General features: G+C 38.6%; 1 protein-coding gene across 1 annotated transcript; it reads right to left on the reverse strand.

Moving 5' to 3' along the window:
* Nucleotides 1-14,915: 14,915 nt before the first annotated feature.
* Cxcl13 (C-X-C motif chemokine ligand 13) lies at nt 14,916-21,390 on the reverse strand. The gene is made up of 4 exons (XM_063246738.1): nt 21,287-21,390; nt 19,395-19,527; nt 16,044-16,124; nt 14,916-15,762 (listed from the first exon to the last, which is right to left on the reverse strand). The coding sequence occupies exons 1-4, from the start codon at nt 21,348-21,350 to the stop codon at nt 15,711-15,713; spliced, it is 330 nt and encodes a 109-aa protein (XP_063102808.1). The 5' UTR covers nt 21,351-21,390; the 3' UTR covers nt 14,916-15,710.
* Between the last annotated feature and the right edge of the window lie 3,158 nt (nt 21,391-24,548).

Raw genomic sequence — 24,548 nt, forward strand, 5'->3', positions numbered from 1 at the left:
CAGAAAACCATGCTGGGTGAAGGCATGACCGTGGTCCCATCTGGGTTGGCATGGTGGTCCTCTGGGCTGGCGCACAGGAAAAGCATGCTGGGCACTGAATTGTATATTTATTTTGGAGCTGACTGTTTAGAGTTCTGTATGCTTCATTTATCTCTATATCAGATTCTGTTCCAATGCTTGGAAAATTTTCTGCTATTTCTTCTGCAAATAGTTTTTTTAAAAAAATGTGATTTATGTTTTCTCCTGAGTTTCCATTGACACCTACCAGTATTATATTATTTTCTTTCATTGCTTTGGAGCTGCTGAATTTTTATTTCATGGTCCTTTGTTATTTTTAGGCGACCTCTCCTTTCATGATTGCTAGCCACTATCTTGTCTGAAAGTTTGTCTTTAGTTTCATTCTAGCCATTTTGTCAGCTTTTAGTGGAATTTTTAATTTCTTGGATATCTGTTTGAACCTCTTTCATGTATCTTATTTCTTCCCTATTTTGTTCATTCAAGGTTTCTATCTTTTTCCTGTGCTCCTATACTTTTAAATCTGTGTCTTTTCTAGCTGTGCTAGAAATTCCTTTATTAAGGTTTCATTTCTCTTTTTTTATCTGAAAGATTATTTATGATCTGATTTCCTCTATATTCTCATGTATTTGTTTCTTTACTTCTCTTGCTATCTTTTCTGAAATTTCAGGAGTGTGTCTTTCAATGTATTCTATATCTATGTCTTTTGTACTTGTTCCAGATGGGTGGGGGGTTTGTGATTGCATTTTGCTTTTTTGTTTTGTCATTTTCACCTCTTGGTTAATATTTCAGCCTTTTCAACCCTGCTAGTTTTACTGTCCATTGTGTGTGTCTTGGGGTTCCACTGTGTGCCTGACACCCACCCAGTTGCCAGGTCCCACAGTGTAGTGGAGAACACTGTCACCTAAATTCCTCCTGTGGGGCCAGTTGGTCAAATCTTGGAGTTTTCTTGAGCTCACTAACTTAGGAGTGTTTGGTTCTCCAACATGAGAGAGATAAAAAGAGAGAGAAAACAGAGAAAGAAAAGGAAAGAGACCTTTATTATGGACACAGAAGGGCTGCCAAAGAGGTGCAAGCACCCTCTGGAGGAACAGAGAGTAAAACCACAGGTCTTATTTGGAATTGACAGGGGTGGAATAAAGGGGCAGGCAGAATGATGTATTTACAACTGATTAGAGGAGCATTGGTGTACACATGAAAAGCATGAGGTTTGACTTTGAGTTTGTGAGACTGTGAAAGTCATTGCTGAAGGGAGTTGCTGTCCAGTACTATGTTGACTAGCCCATGGGAAAAACTCATCAGGAGTATTGATGTGAATCAGTCCTTACCTTGTGTTATTAGTGTTACTTCAGACCATTTCAGGTTATCAGACACACCTGTCCATGGTATGTGCTTTAGATGTGGCCCTGCTGTGTCATGGGGGTCTTGCAGGCCCATCTGGATTCTTCTGGGTGGTGAAAGGCTTCACCAGTTCCTTTTCTGGCCCACCTGAGTTCCTCTGTGTGGAAGAAGGGCTCACCTGCACTCTTGCCTGTCTGCTGAGGTCCTCTATGTGAGAAGGGGGCATATCAAGTCTCCTGCTGTGCCCACTGATGTCCAGCCAGTGAGGGGAAGGGTTGCTTATGCTCCCACTAGCCCACCAAGTTATACAGGTGGGGGAGAGGTCCCTAATGCTCCCACTGGATGCTGAGGTCCTCCTGGTGTAAGGGATGTATGGCTGATTTTTCTGCCAGCAGCTCAGGTCTTCTGGGAGTTGGGGAGGGGCTGTTAATGCTCCCAGGGCTGTTGAGGTCTTCCAGGTGGTGGGGAAGGGTCACTAACACTGCTGCTGGCTGCTGAGGTCCTCTGGGTTGGGGAGTGGGTTTCAGTGGAATTTTTATTCTCCTAGATACCTGCTTGAATCTGATTTATGGATTCCACTTATTTTTTATGCTGAGCTCCTATAATTTTCTTAAACTCATCTATTTGTTGCCTGTATCTGCTCTGGCATCATTAAGCATGGTCTTTATTTTGGATAATATCTCTATAGTTATCTGAGGGATTATTTCTGATCTCATTTTTTCCAGAGCCTTATTCAATTGTTTTGTTATTACTGTTTCAGAGAGCCCAAGTCAAAGGCTTTCACACTGTTATACCTCATTGCTCACTAGGCTTTCCTTTGATGAACTGGATATCTGGGTTTGCATCTTATTTAAGTGTCTTCTTATTTTCCTGTCCTTTTTTAAGTTTAATTCTTGGTATTATGCTTATAAATTGCCTATGGTGTGTTTCTTTATTGCTAGTATTTAGGATGCTTAGGTAATGAGTAGTTCACCAAAGTATCTTTCAAATGTAGCTGATTTTTAGGTTTTGAGTCTGTTGGAGGATCCTGTCTCTTCAATTTGTTGGAGATGAGAAATTTCTGCTTGTTTCATCCAATCCCTGATTCTTTGGCACTTTACTGCAGTATTTTCTGTGACCCTTAGTCAATCTCAGTCATGAGATACCAGGAAGGACACTTGTTTGGACCAATTATTTCACTTTTGGCTATAATGGTACCAATAACATCAAGCATAATTTAGAAAATGACACACTGAGCTAATCATTAATTTGGTACTTTAAAACATATGAATTAGATTTGTAGCTATATAACAAAATCTAAAACAAACCAGAAAATTATATGCAAGTCCTTAATATGCTGATTTTGCCCTCAGGTGTTAAAATTTAAATGGATTAAGGAGAAAATAGAGAAGTGGAAAAAATTAGAAGTAAGGTTGGAGGACAAAGAGGGATCATGCTAACTTTGAGAAATTTGTGCAGAAGACTGGAGGGAAACAGAGAAAAAAAGAGACAAAAATAAAACAAAACAAAAAACAATAGAATTGCCATCACAAAGAGGCTAGAAACTACGCTTACTCTTGTCTTTCCAAGATCAAACAACAGAGGAGGAAAAAATGAAAATAAAAAGCAAAAAACAAAATCACTACCATTACAACAAAAAACAGAGAGAGAGAAAGAGAGAGAGAGAGAGAGAGAGAGAGAGAGAGAGAGAGAGAGAGAGGCTTCCAAGTATGTGCTTCTTCTGACATTGGTAGACAACATGTGGAGACAGAGCCCTGATCTATGCCAATCTATCTTAGCAAGCCAGTAGTAGCTTTTTGGCAGGGTAGTGGATTATCTCAGTAAGCCTACACTTTTTGATTGAAGGCAGAGTCATCTGGCCTCACCCATCTGCACACCTTCTGCAGGTCTGAGCCTAACTGAGAGCTGCTAGATGGAGCTGGTGATGTCTCTGAATTCTGAGCTCAGCTGGCTCGTCTCCAAGATTGCTCCCAGCAAATTGCCGTCTCACTCGGGAAGACCAAGCCCTCAGTACTCATTGCCAGCTAGTGCAGTCCTTCATGTTTATTGCTTTCTTCCACTGCTACATCTCTCTTTGGAGGCCTCTTGAGTCACCAGTCATCACCATGTGTACACAGGTTTGCATGCTCCTCTCATGCAGTGAGTTCCATCTCAGGGAGAAAGCACCACTGGCTACCTCCTTCTTCACTGAAGTTTGTCTTTTCACTCCCTCTGTGGGCTCCAGTTCGTGCTTCAGATTCTCCCAGTGTCAAGGGACCCTTTCCCCACTTCTTGTCTTCCTCACATTGATATATTCCTCCTTGTGGATAGTGACTCTCTGAGAGGTTCTTTGTCTTTACCATCTTGATGCTCCTCTTTGAAATACTTTACCATCTTGATGCTCCTCTTTGAAATAGCCAAATCTTGGAAACAGTCCAAGTGCCCATTGATTGGTGAATGAATAAGATGTGGTTTGTTTTTATACAGTGGAGTACTGCTGTGCTATAAAGAAGGATATGCTTGAAATGTTTCTAGGAAAATGGACACACCTTGAGTCCATACTCTTAACTGAAATAAATCAAACAAATGTGCAAATACCACATTATTTCTCTGGTATGAGAAACCAGAGAGATGCATACTAGGTATTATAAAATAAGAAGAAAATGTTCAAATGGAAAGGGATCAAAGGAGAAGGGAGGGAGAAAAGAAAGAAGGAAAAAGTAAAAAAAAAAAGAGAAAAAGAGGAAAACATAGAAACAAAGCTTTTGTAAATAGGAAGGGGGAATGGGAGAAAAAAGAAAAAGCAAGATATATCATGTACAGGTGGAAATTCTTTGTACTGAATTAGATTTTTATCTGTATCTAAAATGTACCAATTTAAAAAAAAGAAAAAGTGGAGTAGAGAAATGATCCAAGTCAGACACCAGTTTTTTTTTTTTTTCTAAGGAAACTGGAGAACACAAAGCCAGAGCGCACACACAATGGAAGGGCCAAAGGGGAGTTAGGAGACTTCCTTAATTTTAATCTTCCCTGGAATTTCAACTTTCAATAGAATGAAAAATTCCTCACTATTACCATTGTGATGAAAGAGACTTAGGGGAAACTCAAAGGTCCTTCCTCACAGGAGTTTCCAGGAGCCACAGGACTTCGTAGCCAGGGGATGCCCCACATGGGCAGGCTGCCCATGGCAGGAACAGGTCAGGCTGAAGAATCTAAGAAGGAACTAGAAAAAACTAATTTTCATGAGTAAAATGGCAGCGGCAGTTGGGTAGTATAAAGGGGATATAAGTAAGAAGATTTTATTTATTTTTGTTTTGTTTTTAGCAAACAGAAGCAAAATATTATAAGGATTTGAATCCAGGTAAGGTTAATTGGAGCAAAGTGAATTTTATTAATATCAGTTTACACCCTCATTGTGACACAGAAGAAATAAAGATAGGTAGAGAGGAGACAGGAAAATATAATTTTAAAATTGTACTTTTAAGAAAATTGCAGCTTTAGGACACAAAGTTACCCATGGTAGAAAATGCCTTCTTCTGGACAACTTACATCTAAATTTTTAAAGAATCTTAAAAAGACATAATAAGGCTTATAAAATGGGCCTTTGACTTTCACTTGTAAATTAACTGTGCTTTTCTTTCCACACTATAGATTCACAAATTTCTGAGATTTCCACTCAAGAACACATAAATATCCTCAGCACCAGATTACAATGCATCTCACCTCCTTTTGACTATGTATTTTATTTTCACTTAAATCTGCCCCGGCCTCTCATCCATAAGCCTAAAATACTTTTCTGTGACAAAAACCTACTTGATGGGTGGGGGTAAATTGAGGTCTCTCTTCCCTCTTTTGGGGGGACATCTGGTGCCAATTGCGACTGAAGTTTTCACATTGTCATTAACTTCAGTGACAAGTGTATCTGCGTATAAACTTGTTTTCTAAGTGGGAAGGTGTAAGGAAAGTCAGTAAAAACAAAAAAATGGTGTGCTGGTTATTTCCATAATGTAATTCTTTGAAGATACTGCCACGTAGGGAGTACATAGGCTAAAATTAATAATAAATACATGACAATTTCAAAGTTAGGGAAAATGTTAAGGAACATAAAGCATATTCTCTGTCGCTCTGGACAGCATGGTTGCTTATCACAGACGAATCATTCTTAACTGCCAGGGAGTGATTGCTGGTCATGGATACTGGAAATGAGAGTTGGTGAGCTTTTTTTGCTTAGTGTCATTTTTGCTTTTCAGGAGGAGGGAAGCAGAAAGGGCAGATCACACAAATAAAGCAAATGGAAAGGCAAAAAGTGTGTGTGTAGGATCATGATTCAGCTAAGAAAGGGATAAGATCTGCCATTTGCTATAAAGTGCTTTAGAAATGTTAATTTTAGTGTGAATAACGAGTCATTTGAATTCTTGGTATTTTACATACAATTTGAGATGATGGATAAAAAAATTGATTGTACATGTTCTGGCAGCAGATAACGAGCATCAGTATAAATCTTGCTATGAACAGTTACCTGTTTATCTTCAAGCTGCACTTACAGGCCCATTTCCTCCATTTTTCTATTTTAGGGCCACATGTAAGCATATGCTAGTTTTCAGTTCCAGCTGCCTGGGTCAGTTGTAGGGTTTACTGTATTTACTATTTGTAGAGTTGGATGTTTCCAACTACACCATTCACCACTGGATGCCAGTAGAGGGCTGTGGTTTTAATTCAAAGGGTTTGAATGTGATCATTCCTAGAAACCAGTGGAATGGCATCAGAAACTGAAGAATAATCTAAACTTCCTGGAATTTGTAGGTCCCAGTGATGACCCTACATTATATGTAGCTGATATGAAAATGTTTTTATTCTTAGTTCCCTCAGGTAATGTTATTTCTATCTGAAAATTTAGAATAATGAGGTTCAAAGAACTTATTTATGTGTCAGATAATCATAGCAGGACCACATTTTGATGCAAGGTCTTCTGTTTTCCAGCTTTCATTTTCCTTGCCCTGGTTGCAAACCTAACCCTCGGAATTAGGGCTTAAACTTGAGAATTGACTGCATTTAACTTCTTTGCAAGGAAGAGGAAGGTATGAATATACAGGGGAAAATATAGGAAGTGAAGTTTTCTTAGAGCTAGCTGCATATAAATTATCTTGATGTGCAGGTTCTAATTCTGATTTTACATCTGTAACTCTCAGATATTGCTTGGTAGGAGATCTTACTTTGAGAGGCAGACTCTTGGGTCCTCAGTTTGGGCACTGATGGAAAAAGGTGACCAGATCTACTTGTCTGAAGTCCTTGAGACACACATTTTAGATGTATGACTTGATGGGCAAGGTAGATGGGAGTCTGTGCCCTGTGTTGTCATTATATGGTATTTCCTGGGTCAGCCACCTGAGGGAGGTAAAGAATTTCTGAACCTGTGAGCTTTACTTTGGCACATCCTTGCTGGCTGGCTTCTGTGGTAATGCAGTGGAAGAGCAGAAGGGCCTGGAGATCACGACCTGTGTCAGAAAAAGCTAGACTTCCTGCAGGGACCACCACCAAGAGATAAGCAGAAAGAATCAGATCAAAGAAGTATCTTTTGGGATCCTCATCGCTCCCTAGTGGACACAAGGGATGTTAAGATGTTTTTAAATAGTTGAAGTATAAAAAGATACCCATCTATAGCCTTCACTAATTTTTATTAAAAATCATAAAAATTTGTATTTGAGAATTAATAAATGAATAATGAATAAAATCATGATATTTGGAGTATAACCAGCTGGGATACAAATACTAAAACCAAAACAACAGCAGTAGCTGCAGTGGCAGCAGCAAAAATCTACAAAAGTTATCAAAAGCTATGTGACTCTCAGCATTTTCCTTAACCTCTCTGAAGTTTCGTTTCCTCATCTGACCCCTTCGGGCTAGGTTTGGTAAACAATGTGGGCAGCAGAGAGAGAATGAATAGCTGATCGGAGGAAATAAAGGTAGAAAATTTATTTCCTCAACTTCCAGGCTTTCACAACACCATTTCCTCCCTTTCTTTTTCAGAAAGTCTGAACACTGTCTTGTTGCGAGTGGCTGCCTTAACACACCTTGCTTGTCCCACTATCGCTGCCCATTCTTCTGAAATAATTTCTTCCCTGCCTTCTCTCTAAAGTCCTGCTGATCCTGCCTTCTGTTTTCTATCGGTACCTAAATGATAAAGCACTTAAGAACTTAGTGTTGGTCTTCTTAAATTTATGATGAGAATGGATTTATGTTTATTTGCTTTTTATATATCCTAATGCCCTAATATCATGACATAATTTTGGTAGAATTTAACTGAGATACCAGTATTATATCACTGCATTAAAATTCAGTGAATTGCTCAAAGCACAATGGAGTTAAAAACGTGATTAGACCTACTGTCTCCCAGTTATTTATTCTAGGTCACATGGAAAGAAGTGTTTTCCTAAATATCCCTAGGAAATTACATGGTGTCCGAGATGTATTCTGTTTTGTACAGAGTTGCTTACTGAATACGTGGGCCTCTGCATGGGAGACAAATAGACCCTCGGTCTCCAAGAAGTACGCAGTCTAGATAGGAAAATAGGACACATGTATGAAAAGTTCTTCCTTGTAGTGCTTTGAATTATAATAAATGAGATGGTTATAAAATCATCATTCATATATTTATTAAGTGAATGATATATTGGTCTATATTTGTTGACCTCTTAAGGTTACAAGGGTGAACAAAATCAGACACAGTTTTTGTCCTCTTGGAATTGATAGTCAAATAGCAAGAAAGATAATAGTTAGATGGTCATGTTATCAATTGCATTTTGAGTAATTGAGGTAAATGCTCTCCAAGAGGAGAAAGGATTACATGAGAAAGCATCACAAGGCAATGTGATCTAGGCTAAGAGGTACAGAATACTTTCTTAAGGAAGTAGTCCTTGAGCTTGAAACTGAAGCAGGTGCAAAATCATCAAGTTTGCATTTCTTAAGGATCACCTTAGCTGCCGAACAGAGAAATATCAGAGAATGTTGGGAAGGGCAAACAGTTTTTGAAGCTATTTAATCTAGGGAAAACTTAACAGTATCTGGAAGAGGTTTGCAGAACGATAGAGAGTTGTGGACAGATTGGGGAGTGTTTGAGGAAATTGGTCAACAGACTTGTTATGGGCTGGATATAGAGCTGGTAGTGATAGAAAAGAAATATTACAGTGAGTACTAGTTTCCTGTCTTTCACAATTAGACAAGTAGTAGGAGCTTCACTGATACAGAAAGTGATGGAATCGAACCAGGTTGAAGTTGGATTATGAATTTTGATCTTTGACGTGGACTCTAAGGCATCTTTGTGACATGCAAAGTGGAAATGTAGCAGTCATTTGGGTGGGATGATGGATCTTAGAGAACTGGCAATGAAAAGCTGAGACCACAACATGTTTACATGGCAATGAAGCCAGTGCTGTTAGGTAATATTTCTTAAGAAGAAAGTATATAGTGATAAAAGAAGACTCAAGTAAGCCTGTTGTCACTGAGAGGCCAGAGAAAAAAGGGTAAATCTGAGAAGGCCAGAAGGCCAGAAAGGTAAAAGGAGTCCAGAAGTATGTCATTCTGAGGTTCAAGGTGTCTGAGTAATTTTCTTGTTGCTGGGCCAACATACCCAACATCCACAATTTAAAAGGAGAAGGGGTGGGGATTTAGTTCTGTGGTGTAAGGGCTTGCCTGGCAAGCATGAAGTCATGAGTTTGATCCTTGGTACAAAAAATGAAGACTTACTTTGGCTTACAGTTTCAGTCCACAATTAGGCAGAAACAGGTGGGTAGAGGGGAATGATGGAGGAAAAGGTACCAAGGTGCAGCCAGGAAGCAGAGAGAGAAGAGAAAAGCCAGAAGTAAGAATTCACCCATCTAGGTCATATCCTAAGTGATCTACCTCCAACCAGGCCCTCTTCATAACACATTTACTAGTAACTCATCAATATATAAATCTATTGATGAGTATAGCACTCTCATGATCCAATTACCTTCTAAACATGGGACTTGAGGGGGTCATTTTAGATCTAAACCATGAAAAAGTGGGAGACAAACTTTGTGGATGAACCCTCCATTCCAAAAAGGTACTTCTGAATTCTATAAAATAAGCAAGAAACAATGATCCCTATAATTGGCAATGTTGCCAAATTTATTATTGTTTCCAACTCTTTGCCTTTTTCTGCACCTGTGCTCCCTGGCATGTAAACTTGCAATTATGCTAGAGGTCAGATAAATTTACCAACCCATTAATACTGAGCTTGCTCATCTGACTTGCTTTGGCGAAGCATAGTGATTATAGTTAGTAATATATAGTTCAAAACCACTAAAAGAGAAAATCTTAAAAATTCTCACCAAAGAAATGTTAAATATGCTAGTTATGTTAATTACTTTGATTTATGCATTCCATGATGTATACACGTATAAAAACATCACATTTTACCCTGTAACTAAATACAATCATTTTTATCTATTTGAAAAATTGTGAGTGGAAATGACAGACTGATAATTCTGAGCCTCGATCATAACAGATATAGTATGTTTCTGGTTAATTCTCTTGGACATCCGCCATTGCCATGACAAGAATATATGCTGAATACCATTGGATTCCCCTAAATGGGAGACATGCGGAATAGATCTGAACCAAGCAAAGGGCCTGTGTTAATCCCTGTCAAACTCAACCCAGGCAGATGAACCTTAGATGACCTGAAGACATACAGACAAAAAAATTGTAAACCATGTACTAAACCAGCCTTGGTGGGAAATAGATTTAGCATGGTCATTGATGAACTTATTGACAGTTGTTTTGGGGAAGTGATGGTGAGGAATCCTAATTTAGAGGATACTAGATTAGGATACTCCTAATTTGGAGTCAGTCTTTAGCCAGAAAGTGATCAGGCAGAGGCTCTCTGTTTGCTTTTGCTTTTACGATGGAAAAGATTAGAGTGTATCTACATGGTATGGGGAAAGAGCCAATTGCGAGAGTGTTATTATTTAGTAGAACTATGAATAATTGATGGCATTTAGTGTCTGAGATGGGGAGAAGGGATGTGATTTAAAACACAGGTGGATATTACTGTTATCCTGTTAACTCGTTGTGAAGTTCTGTACCAATTTCACTGTACGATCTTAGTTGGCTTTATTCTGACATGTTCTGTTGTATACTTAAAAAAAAAAAAACCACAGGTGGAGAAATTGGCCTTGATGCAATGAGGAGGGTGAATATCAGTTTTAACGTACTGCAAGGGAGTTGAGAAGGATGGGAGATTTGAGTAGACTTACATATTTGATGAGGGAAATTTGAAGGTGTTCCATTTAAAAGGTGTAATTTTTTTGTGAAAGAAGGAGCAATATTGCTTGATTAAAATTGGGCTGGAAGCTGCATCCCAAATGATCTGAATGATAAATAGTGAACACAGCTGTTTGTCTTTTCCGACAGGTGAATGTCTTACAAAAGTTACAGCTTGTAATTTGGCGTTAGGGAACTTTAAGATCTGAATGTGAACAATTACAAAACATTGCTGAGGAAAATTAGAGAAGTCTTATAGAACGAGATAAACTGTTCATGAACTGGAAGACTTGATATTATTAAAATGTCAGTTTCTTGTCCAAGTTCTCCTACAAATTCAACCTAATTCCATTCAAAATTCTTTTTGAGGGATTGGTGGGTTGGTTGGGGCTACAAATTGATAAGATGATTCTGAAATTTATATTGATAAGCAAAGGACTTAGAATAGCCAAAACATTTTTGAAAAAGTACAAAGTTTGAAGGTTTATTCTGCAGAATTTGAAGGCATACATTAAAACTAAGTTAATCAGTAACATGGTATTGAGATCAGGATAGACGGAAAAATTGATGAAAGACAATAGACAGTCCAGTGAAACTCCAATGTATATGGTCAATTTCTCTTTGACAACTTTAGCAATGTAACTTAATGGGAAAAGGATTTCATATAAAGTATATGTCTAATATAGTACATCAATCTCAAATATACACAAGAATTGCTCAATATCATTAGCCTTAGAGAGAAATAAATTAAGACTGCAAGAGATTTCATGCCTATTATAAGTGTCTAAAATTCTATGTCCATCCTCCTAACTGACTCTGTTTTGCTTTGTCACATTGGGTTTTTCTTTATTCTGTTTTGTTTTGTCTTTTTTTTCCTTTCCTCTTCAAAGAAAAAGCTGTAAGAACTATGGGAGTAATGGAACCCAAAATGAGTGATTGTTATCGTAAAAAAGAGAGGAAAGAAAGTGATCTAAAGGATACAACTGCAAGTATATTTAAGTGTGTAGGATAGAAAACCATATTACTGAGTTCTTGTTGGATCATTGAACAGAACTGTCTGCAATCTCACTGTATTAATGTCCACTTTGTATGCTTTAATTTTGTAACCTGGACAATTGTTTCTGAGATGACAATATGTAACCTATTTACTAGTGAATTCCTACTGTATATTTTTTCTCTTGAAATTGTGTTACTTGTAGCCATTTACTGTTTTGTTTTTCTCTTAAATAAAAAAATGTCTAAAATTTAATAGACAACAATGCAAGTTCTGGGGAAGATGTGAATAATCCAGGCTTCTCAGGTTGCTGATAGGGATGCAAAATGGTATATCAGATTAGGGAAAACAGTTTAACAGCTTCTTCTAAAGTTAAATACACCATTAGACTCAGCAACCTTACTTCTAAGCACTTACCAAAGAGTGCTTTCCCAGAGAAAATCAAAACCATATGTTTTCACAAAGACTGATACATAAATATTGACAACGTTTTTATTCATAATAACCCCAAACCAGAAAACAGGTTTAAATCTATCCACTGGTGAATCAATAAACCAGGTGTGGTTTGAAAATAAGAATGATAACAACAAGGAATAAACTAGTGATACAATTAACCATATGATGAATCTCAAAATCATCATACGAAGCAAAAGTGGCCCAAAACAGGTACAACGTTGTATGGTTGCTTTTATATGCCTTGTGTAGTGGAGAAGACAATAGGAACCAAACAGCATCTGGGCTGTCCTAACCAACTCATGGAACAGAAACCTTAAAGTATGAATTGTGTTATATGTAAGCCACAACTTAATTAAGCTGTTATAAGGGAAACATATCTAGATCACTGTGAGGGCTGAGCAGTGTTTTCAAGCTTCATTATGAGTAATAGACATTTTTATCCCACTAGAAATTCTAAGGAGTTTAGGAGCTCTCTGCTAAGAACCAGAGACAAAACTTACATGCAGTTGATTAAAAAAAATTGTATCACACTTTGTTAAATGCAGATTGGTGAGTGCACATCTGAGTTTCTAATTTAGAGGTCTGGGAGAGAGGGGAAAGAGGTATTTTTACAAGGGCATGGGGATGGCAGGTGGTACTCTTCAGAGCACACATGGAGAAATCTACCCTTATGGGTGACAAGTGGGATGATTTCTCTTTCAAGTGTCACCTTTCTGACTTCCACAGCCTCTTCTTCCTTCTGAGTTCCACTGAGTTTCTTTCATAAACCAGCACATTTAGTTTTGCTCCAAATACCACTAGACTTTACAGGAGAGCAAGAAAACCCTGGGGTATGCACCCACCCTTCCAGGAAAATGGCACATCTCATTTGAGGCGGTTTGTTGAAAGGAAGGGGTTGGAATGTGGTAGTTAAGAGAGGGGCACCTGGACGGTGGGACAAGCCACTTCGCAGTGAGACCAAGGCCACACTCTCCCACTGGAACAGCCTTTGCTGCTGGAATGGGTTCAGGTGGTACCATCAAGACTCAGCTTCAGGTGTCCTGCCTCAATTGTCAGGAAACCCTTGTGCAGCTTGGCCACTGGCACCTTTGGTCATGTTCTCAGTCGCCATTTTGTTTTGATCAGCATTACCTTGTATTTTCCCTTCAACTCTATTTACTTTGAGTTTTAATTACCACGTGTATGTATGTGTGTAGTTACAATTACATAAATTCTGCCTTAGACCACAATTTTTTCCTTCTAGATCTTTCCTCAGATGCTTTACTAATTGGTTCAACAAGCTTTCCTCATCTAACTGTGGCTTAAGCTCCTCATTCCAAATCAGGCTGGCTACCCCTCAATCCACTGTGACTTTTGACAAATGAGTGTTTTATGATAACAAAAACAGTTTTGACACCCTCACTGGCCTTGTCTTGTTTCCTTTTGCACATCTGTCCTGCCTCACTGCCTTGCAGCTGCCGGGATCTCTCTAGGATTGGACCACACGCGCTGGATGCCTTGACCAAGGGAAGCCTGTAGCTGCTGAAACTTCCCTAATTCTCTTGGCCTCTTCTTTTCAATCAATACATAAACACTGTAATATTTATTGAGGCCCATGTGATACTTTTAATACATGAGTATGGTGTATAATGTTCAGATTGGAGCAAGCACATTTACTGGGAATATTTGTCATTTCTTTGTATGGAAAACATCCAAACTCCTCTCTTCTAGTTAAAAAAAGCTATATATATATATATATATATATATATATATATATATTCATTCCCTGGCTTTGATGGGCCCTGAAAAGTTCAGAAATATAATTAGGGGAAAGAAAACTGCATGCAATCTAGTGTCATGATTCAGAGTATCCACTTAGGAGTCACATGGCCCTGGTTTGAATTCTGGTTTGTCTCTTACTAGTTATGTGAATTGGGGAAGTAAATGTTTATTTGCCTCAGTTTCTACTGACAGTCTCACCCTCCTCGAATCAGCATAGCGTAGTGCTTAGAGGTATGGTTTTGGTGCTCTCTACACTGCCTGGCCTCCAGGAGCTGTCAGGTCTTAGGCCAGTGCCCTCCCCAAACTGGGTCCTGACTTCTCCAACAGAAAGTGGGGAGTGCCCATAGTGGCTGCCTCAGGGGAAATGGCCATATTTATTTTTTGAGACTCCTGAATATGTATCTAGTTACATTCTCCAAGAAGACCAAAATCAAAGCATAGAAATGATTTCTGATCTCTAAACACTGAAAAACACTAGGTTGCTGAATTTTTATGACATTTTATAATCCCATTGCGTGTATCTGTAATAAAAATGTAGACAACACAAAATATAGTATTTATAACTACTTTTTATTACCTCCCAAGACATCTATTTAATTAAAAAAATCAACCATAGAGATAGAAATGAAAGAGGGAGCCAGGGAGAGCTTAGAATGTGGGTGTGCTAGGAACAGTAACTAAAGTAGCTGGGCACAGATGGGAAGAAGCAACAGTTAGGGAGACTCAGTGCAGTGATGGGAGTGAAGGAGGAGGTTTAAGTGTCTCCTGCTGCTGCTTGTCAAATTCAGTGCAAAGCTCTGTCAAACAAAACATCAGAGACTTGAAGAATCAATGTAAGGAGACAGTGAGAATGGCTTTGAGTAAGAGTTTCAAGTCTGGAGGGAATCCTGATTAGCGTGTCCGGGGAAAGAGTCTTCCATAGCCAAGCATTTCCCATGGAGTAACTCCTCCCACCTCTGGGACAATTTTAGATCTGTGATACACAAAGAAAAAATCAGCACTTTCAAATCTTACCTTACACTATAAAGAGCCACAGAATATCTTTTATAAATGTTTTATAAGGAATGGATTGCTCACAATGAAGTAAAATGTTTGCTCAAGTTTATTAACCAGCAATAGATGAGTAGGAAACATTAAGGAATTTGACGCCAAGGATTGGTATTTTGTCTATACAAAAGATGTGAATAAAAAAAAATCCATCAAGACAAATGTGTAAAAGAATACAGCTGAACATTATCTTTCAAATGCTTTTCCTACACATTCCACAATCTTAAATCTAAGGATCTTTCAACGTTATTTGTTTTAATCTGAGACAATACATCTTATAAAGGGACTCTTTAAAAGTAGGAGGTTCACCCCATTGCCCTCAAAATTGCTTTTCATATCTGCTATGTGGAACCTTCTGGGCCTTGTCACACTGACACTCCATTTGTTTCTCACATAGTTTTTCAAGTTTCCAAGGAAATTTGCTTTTCTTAGGTTGGAAAATGATTGAAAATATACTACATAATGTTTTTCTTAATTCAAGCTACATATTCATATTTGAGGTTGAAATTCCCACTCTCTTATCTTTTAGGACAGTTTAGCATTAAACAACAGGTATATTATCAACAAATCCTATGTGATTTATACCTCAGCTCTCCTCAAAAGCTTTTCCTTCCTCAAGAATAAGAATGGGAATCCAAGTGTCTCGGGGTCTGCATGGGAGGGAGCTTGATTTTGCTCCATCAGATTGTGCAAAGATATTTTTACAGAGAGCGTCATGCTTATTTCTATAAGGAAGTTATTTTTTGGGGGGGAGGGGATTCAACCAAGAAGGAGATTAAAATCCAGAGTAGGGATAAGGGCAAAACAGGTATTTTTAGGAAGCATATTGGCATCAGGGGACCTTCTTCATCACCGGAGCCGCTGCAGTTGAATGGAAATTTCTGCTGTAAAACACACACAAAACAAAAAAGCCCATATTTAGAGAAACACCAAGAAGAAACTACAGCTCTCCCCCAGGAAAAATGAATAAAGAACAAGTTCCCAGTTTAGTTTACTGGACTGCTGGAATGGGTCTCCGTTACTCTGTGTGATCAATAGGAGGCAGCAAAGCACCCATTTGTCTTAGAACTTACATATTTAAAATGACCTGCACTTTGGCTGCCTAGGAAAGGCAAATCCTTCATTATGAATGAGCATCTGAAAGCCCTGGGTGTGCCCGACTTACCTCTTTACACGTGCAACAAATTGTTGCACCCATTTGGCTGCAGGATTCAGGCATACCAATGTTTTATTCCTCAACTGGATTCTAGGAAAAAATAAAATTAAAAATGAAAGTAATACTACATAGTCAATCTTGCACCTTTAAATAATGGAAACAGTTATGAAAATAATTAGTCTTAGATGAAGTGAAACTGGAGCTGGGAAGTTTTGGACCTGAAACAGGTGATTTGTGACATGAGGCTGGAATATTAGAAAACCTGAAGCCTGTTAGCTGGGAGTTGGTGGATGAATCCAAAGTTGACAGAATCTCACATGTCAGAGATTAGTTTTTTGTTGGTAACCTTTATGACTTGGAGAAGTACCAAAGAGCTGATCCGAGGTTAGCTCACTGCTGAAGTTATATCACAATACAGTATCTTTAAAATATGCTCGTTCACTGGGTACGATGACCTGTAGAGGCTTGTAGTTCTAGCATTCTGGGAGACTAAGGCAGCAGGATCACAAATTCAAGGTCAGCCTGGGCAACTTAGTGATTTAGCAAGACCCTAAAAAGAAAAGAACAGAAAGAAAGAAAGAAAGAATAGAATGAAGAAAGGAAGGAAGATAGGGAAGGAGGTACAGGGAAGGGAGTGAGACAGGGAAGAACTGTCAGGCGAAGGCCTGGGGTTCAGTCCACAGCATGGCAAAATGAGTGAATGAAAAAATAAGTGAATAAGCAAAATAGGTGATGGAAAACACTCCACTAAAGATATTTTGTCTGAAAAAAATCAATAAAATTTAAGATGGGAGAGGTTGTAGAGCTTGGTTGCTCCAAGTACACTTCATTGCACTAGCAGTTAGCAAGACTTTCCTTGTTCTAAGAAATTAGGCTGTATCTTAGAAGTAGTGGTTCAAGTTACAAAGTCAAAGCAACTAGTGATTTCTTACTGTTGTTTTTTTGAAATTCTGCATTACTTCTACCCTTTTTTCTGTTTTGATTTTTTTCTTTAAATAAATAAAAAAAGAAATTAGGCTGTAACGAAAGCAGCAGTGATCACTATTGGCCCATGTTTAGCAAATGCCGTATTTTACAGCATGCCACACACTATGCCCCACAGGTTACTGTGGACCATCTGCATTCATCTCATGAAAATCCTGTGCCAGAGAAACTGTTATTTCTTCACTGTCTAATGAGGATCTTCAAGCTTAGTAAGTTCAAGGAACTCATCCAAGATGACTCAGCAAATACTTGACAAAGGAAGATTCAAATGAAGATATTATATCTCCAGAACTCACAGCTTCAGCCACTGCTTTCTACAAGCCTGACTGGAACCATGACCAAGGGTCAGACATAGTGCTAAGGTCCCTAACCTGCACTGAAAAAGTGGCCAACATTGGGGAGGCTCTACCCTTACTGATGTGACTTCAAAATATGATTTCTTTGCATATCGTTTATCTTGGCTATAAATCAGCAAACAGCAGACTCCATCCATTGAACTTTGAAACTCCATTTTTAAAATTTTAAAGACCAAAAAGGATAAAAATGATTCAAAATTAAAAAAAAAACCAGGAAATTAACAGTAGTTAATATATTGCATATTATTATCTTGAAAGTAGTTGTACAGATTACAAGATTTAGGCATAAAAATAATCAAATAATAAGACAATGAAAACACAAGCTGTTCTTTTTGATGAACTAACAGATTAGTGGTATAGTTGTCTATCTTGTGTTTATGTACACACACATATGTATACATATATACATATGATCTTTTCACTTCTCCTTTGCCTACCCTAGTTTTATAGCAGAATAGTTTGAAATAGCTAAATCTTGGAAACGACCCAAATGCTCATCAACTGTGGAATGGTTAAAAAAGACATATTTTTTATACAATGGAGTATTACGCAGCTATAAAGAAGGATAAACTTAAGGCTTTTATAGATAAATGGAGACAACCTGAGACTATGCACATAAGTTAAATAAATCAGACGTGTGTATAAATATCATATTATCTCCTTAGTATAAAAAACTGGAAGAGTGAATGAGATCCAAGGTATACAATAGATACTGTGAAAATAAAAGAAACAAAGGGTTCAAAGGGAAATTCCATCTTTTAGGTGAAACAGAACTTAGAAGTCATAGATCAGGTGTGTTTTCAGAAGAATCTTTTGATTTCCATTCTGAATTCATGATGGAAAAACAGATTTTGAAACACCTGGTGTTTTCTCTCCAGATTGGTTTGAGTTTGTAATAAAAAAATCACAGCTTTGGTTTCTGTATCTGGCTGAAATTCAGAAATTCAGAATTTGACAAGAAAGTATAGTCATAATTTTTCTTATTTCAAAAGGATGACTTTAAAGCAGAGAACATTAGGGAGTATTACTTCCCTTGGTCGAGAGGTGAGAAACTCGAGTCATAAGGGAAATGGAATCAGAAGAAGTCCAGCTGTGCTGTGCAGCCAGGAGAAATGCTTCCACATGTGACACTGCTAGACTTCCCATCTTTGAGGGAAATAATCATCCTTTAGGCAGAATATAATGTCTTTTTAATGAAAGATCCCACGTACATTTTTGTTATCCTTTATCTCAGTTTTACAAGTTAGACACAAATCACTGGTATTGAAATAGGACAAACAAAAATCTAATTACAAACATTCCAAAAGCCTAAAGAAGTGCATGGGGGCTGGGGGTGTTGCCTAGTGGTGAGGGGTCTGCCTGGCATGTGCAAGGCTCGGGTTTCAACTCCAGTATCACCCTCCCCCACAAAATAAAAGATGCTTGTGGGAAGAGCAACTAATAACAGTGAATGAAAGTCAGAGACGCCATGAGAAGGAGATTATGTGGGCTGCACATTTCAAGATGTGAAAAGAGGTTTGGGAATGAGGTGAATGTGGGTGAACCCCTGGCTCCATTCCCTCCCTGTGGTGGCCCCAGGTAGGGGATTAGCCTCCCTCAGTCTCTGTTTCTTTTGATGTTTTTTTTTTAGACAGGGTATTGCTATGTAGCCCAGGCTGAACTCAAATTCATAGCAACCCTCCTGCCTCCGCTTCCAGAGATCAGGGATAACAGACAGGCTTGCACCACCACACCTGGCTCTGTCTGTTTTTGCATCTGTAAAGGATGCAAACAATAGACACACTTTGAAGGAGCAGGGAAAAAGAAAAATGAAGGAGCAAGCCGGTGTAAAGAAGTTAGTCCATGGTTGCTGCAAAGTAAGGACTTAAATATTAAATATAACTGATGCTCATTATTAGTTTCAGATGTTTAGCAACATTTGAGTAAATCTCTGAGATTATTATCAGCTATTATGGCAGCATTTGATCTGACTTTCACCAGGGGAAAGGAATTATATTTATTTATTTTTCTTGCAACTCACATGATTTGTGTCTTTGGGCAACCGTTCCCAGGGGGTAGAATTCGAAGTCGATGTATGTTGGGTATGCGGACGACTTGTGAGGTTTCTTGCATACATCTACACTTCAAGTTAGTGTTATAGGCCTCCAGAATACCTGTAAACATGAAATTGGTTATTCTAATCCCTTTGGCATAGAACTTATAATTCTGAAGCAAACTTTCATACTCTGCATTAGAATATTTGAAAATTTCCTGCTGTCTGGGCGTAGTGTTGCACACCTATAATCTCAGCAATCTGGAAGCAGGAGGACCAAAACTTTGAGCTCAGTTTGAGTAGCTTAAAGACTTAGCAGAACCCTGTCTCAAAATAAAAAGTAAAAAAGAGTCGGGGATGTGGCTCAGTGTGAAGACCTTGTGCTCAATTCCCACTACCCAATAAATTAAGATGTAATAAAAAATAAGACTCAAGCTGGTATGTTCCCCCATATATGCCTTTAGTTTGTATATTTCCATTTGTCTTGGCTTGGATATTTTCAAATATATTCTACCAAAACCTTAAAAATAAAATTAATTTTTAAGAAGCATAATGCTTACTGAAATTTGTGGTCATTTTATATTGCTATTTAGGTTACATCATACAAATTGAGAACTGCTACTTTAGGGACACACAACTCAGCTATGCTAGCACAGTATAAAATCAGCCAATCTTTAATGCCACCACATGAAACCAGAGGCCATGGTCTGGTTGGCAATATCTATAGAACAACATCTGGAATAGAGTTCTCTCTCTTATCTCCCTTACCCCATTCTTTATTAGACAAAATTCCACAAAAGGCACTCTTCTTTTCGGTATTTGTTAAATATGTTGGATCTCTATCTCAGTTGCAAATTATTACCAGATTAAAAACAATTATAAAAAATTGAGACTATTTTCATTCAACAATTACAGTTGTTAGTAGTAGATATTTTTTCTAAATGATTCATCTCATGTATTTCATTGGACTGTATGCCTCTTAAAAACACATTTATCAAATTCTGTTTATCCATATCCATAGTGGTATCCATGTCTACCACTCTGCTTGACAGGCATTTATGAATAAAAAGACCCGATTTGCAGACATTTACAGATTAGTGGGGAGAACAAATGAACAAAAACTAAAATGCTACAGAAGATGGTATTATACCCAATCTCTGCACTGCATCCTCACAAATAATAAACTTTTCAGAAGCAGTAGGAAAGCCTCATGCAATATGACAGAAATGAGTTTCTAGAGAGTGAAAATAACATGGGAGCAAAATAAAAATGGGGAGGAGACCATTACATTTTAAGAATAAAAATTTATCTTCTGGATGATGTTTTTTTTTTCCTTGTGCCTGTATCCTTTCCTTCAGTCATATAAACATTGCCACAATTAGATATTTATCTAGTACCACACAGATTGCAGCCCCATTTAAATTTTGAAATCTGCCTTTTGCAGAATATGTGTCCTTTGTCCCTGGTGCACGTACAAGGATTGATGAATGCCCCATGCAGAGATTGGTTGATGTCAATAATTTTATCCCCTGTAAGAGGTCAGTGTGTGGTGAGAAATAGAATGATGAGATATAAAGGGAACACTTATTATAGCAGGGATTGTTTTGAAAATGGACAGGAATACACAAACCAAGCATAAGCCACATAAACATTGGATTTCCAGAATCTCCTTCTTCTTTAAACAAAAATTTTGATATAAAAGTTCCAGTTTCTATTCCAAACCCCCTTAAGTACCTTATGTTTAGAAATCTAGAAACAACTTTTCTGCACTTTACTCAGACTTCCCCAATTTTTAATTGAACATTTAGAAAAAAAAAGAAGGAACTGGTTGAGGAGCATTTTTGTTGACAGGAGAGCTCAGAATGAGTGAAAGTTCTCACCTTGGCCTGGAGAGAGGCTGCTGATCAGCACGGAGAGCAGCAGAGCCACAGCACTGAGCCTCATGCTTCCTGGCGGTGGGCTGCACTCTTCCCAGAGTCCGAGTTGTGTCTTCGCAGCACCGGGGCTCCTATTTATTTATGCCCTCCTGGGCCCTCCCCTTGCCTTCTTTCCAATAGTACAGCTGCAGCATCAGCTCTAAAAGCCCCCAAATATTGCTGAGCTTGCTTTTCAAGAAAGAAAAAAATTTCTCTAGCAAATTTTATGAATTTAATTGAGAACACTGTTAGTGTAATAAAATATTTCCTGAAAATGTAGACTACAAATGTCAGGGATGCTGCGGAGATTTGAGGGTGAAAAGAGAGGGCAGAGGTCACAGTGTGGAGGCTCTGAGGGACTCGCTTGTGATCACTGTGGAAAGCTGTGGCTCTGATTGCTTCTCTCAGTGAATGGCCAGGCAAGTTTCTCAATGGTATTTGAAATAATAAGCTTCTTGGTATTATGGATTCTGTTGATCATGTCCTTGTATATCCAGCAGCTGAACACAGCTTTGGTGATGGCCGGTGCTCAATGCTTAGTTGCACACATAGTGATTGACTTCTTTTACAAAGGTCCTGATGCTGATGAGCTGCAGTTTTCTCTACCACATCTTTTACTATCTGAGATATATGATGGTTTATGTAATTTGATCATCACGAGAATCTTGAAAGTAGCCATGTATATCCTTTCACGGATGTGCCTGTGTCATGATGAAGGGAGGGAAGGGACAGCAGTTTTGGGGAAGAGCATCTTTCTGGCTGTAGTGTGCATGTCATTGAACTGGAGAAGCACGTGCTCATGGAGTCACAAGAGCTCCATCAGATGGTGCACCTGACTTAGACAGTTTAAACTATGCAGGTGTGAAGTTTGGTTTGATCTCACCAAATAGTACAGGAGTTAAATAGCCCACAGCCTTGACTCATTTGGTAGGAGCTCTTTGATTAAAAAATATGTGGACAATGGCCAATTGGTCTCCAGTGTCGCCAAACTGTTCTGGGAATAGATAGGTGTGGACATATCATACCAGACCCACTGGACTACTGAAAAGTCAGGAGTTTAGTCTTCCAGTGTAGCTTTCTCAACAATTTGATTGTGCTGGTTAGTTGGCATTGCTGATGTTTAGTGACTAAAGTGCTCCAGCAAGTGTGGAATGTGTCATGTCACACAAGCTGTGCACACCAAGGACTTCTTCAGGTGGCCTAATGACCGTGTGATGAGGAACTTCATCTGCGTGCAGGCAGTTTGGCAGTTCTGGGTGTTAGAAAGTTTTTTCTTACATATATGTGAAAGCTGCTTCTTTTTTAAAAAAATTTATTTAAGAAGAAAAAGAAAAAAAAAACAGAAAAAGGGCACAAGTAATACAGAATTTAAAAAAAAACAGTAGGAAATCACTATACGTAGTATTTTTTTCTCTTTTTTTTGGTACTGGGGATCAAACTCACAACCATGTGCTTGCAAGGCAGGCTCTTGTGCCACTCAGCTAAATCCTCATAGTAATTAAGTTATTTTGTCTTCACAGAACAGTTCTAAATGCTCTCCCTTATTATGGTGCTCCAAATTAAAAAAATTTTTTTTTGTGTGTGTGGTACTGGGAATTAAACTCAGGGCCTTCACACTGAGTTACATCCCCAACTCTTTTTATTTTTTATTTTTAATACAGGACCTTGCTAAATTGAGATAGGAGGATCAAAAGTTCAAACCCAGCCTGGAGTAGCCTCTTAGAGGGCTGGGCTTATAGGCAAGCACCAACCACACCTGGCTTACTCCAAATATTTGAAATCACAGTGTATTGTTAGATTCACTCTAAAACAGATGAGGGTGGACTCTGGAGTAAAAGAAGTTCTCTTAGAGTAACTCCTACATGGTAGAGAGGGGAGGAGGCAGAATTTGGAGATTGCAATGTTGCTGTGACAAGGCTTTGGTGGCTCATCAGGGAGCTGCAGAGAAAAGACGGTTCCTCATGGCCCAAAGTGGCAGAGGCACCAGACAGTGTCCTGCTTTCCCTGCCATGCTCCATCATGTGGCTAGACTTACTCAAAAATAGCGGTGGCCTCTGATGAAGAACAGAAGCAGATCTGAAGGGATGAGATGTTAATTACCTGCACTGCTTGCTGCTGGTCAGCAAGTGATTTCTTTTCTTTTTTTCCCCTTTTTTATTTTAAAGAGGATAAAACTGAGGAAAATAGAACAGAATAAAACCAATCAAAATAAAGCAGTATAAGTGATACAAGACTCCCAAACCTTACAAAATCAATAATAGTTACTATAATGCTCTTTATTGTCTTCAAAATAGCTGCAGATATCTTTGGATATAGTAAAAATTGAACAGGACAGAGTATAGCAGAAACAATAAAAAAAAGAATGCAATAAAGGACTTCAAAATAAGCCAATAGTAAATCCAGAATGGCTACCATAACATGTCTTGCTATCTTTTAAATTGCTGCTCATGCCATCAGACTTAACATAATCAAACAAAACAAAAGAGAATAAGACCCAACCCAAGAAAACAATGAAAATGACATAGTTTCCAGGCAGAGATCACCTGCTTTTGAGGCCTGGTTCTCTCCCTCCACAGTCCGCAAATAGCGCTGACTTCCAGAGAGAGGCTTGGGTGTGGCTGTCCCCACTTCAGCAGTGGCCTGAATACCGTGTGGCTTTCCAGGTGAGGATTACCTCCTTAGCAAGTGATTCATTTCTTTTTGTCCTGGCCTGCGGGTAAGTCCACGGAGACCCTAGATGGGGAATGGGGATGAAAAGGAACAAGAGACACAAATGATAGAGACAAGATGAAGAAGTCCAATCAAGTCTCGTTTATTCATAGAAGGAGTAACAAATATATAGGATATTGAAGAGGAGGATTTGGGTTCTGAGACGTCAGCAGGTGACTTGGCAACAGTGGCAAGACCGAGGGTCAAAAGTCAATTCAAATTTCCCAGGTGCGGGCTCATAAGGCGGGCTGATTAACATAATTCCTGAATAGGTCAAACAAGCTAGGAGGGCAAGGTGCTGTTTAACTACCAAACTTAACTCCTGGAGGGAGTTAAGGTGGCGTGGCCTGCAGATGTTAAGGTGGTACGGCCTGCAGATATAAGGTGGCAGCCAATTACAGGGCTTCCCACATCCCCAGCCCAGCCAAATCCCCAGCCCAGCAAGTGATTGCTTTAAGGAGAATTTGAACAGTGATCTTTTCTGGCCATCACAGGATAATGAACAAAGGTTAACAGT

Source organism: Cavia porcellus, unplaced genomic scaffold (assembly GCF_034190915.1).
Source record: "Cavia porcellus strain 051 isolate PalLab524CR breed Dunkin Hartley unplaced genomic scaffold, mCavPor4.1 scaffold_4, whole genome shotgun sequence".
Lineage (NCBI taxonomy): Eukaryota > Metazoa > Chordata > Mammalia > Rodentia > Caviidae > Cavia > Cavia porcellus.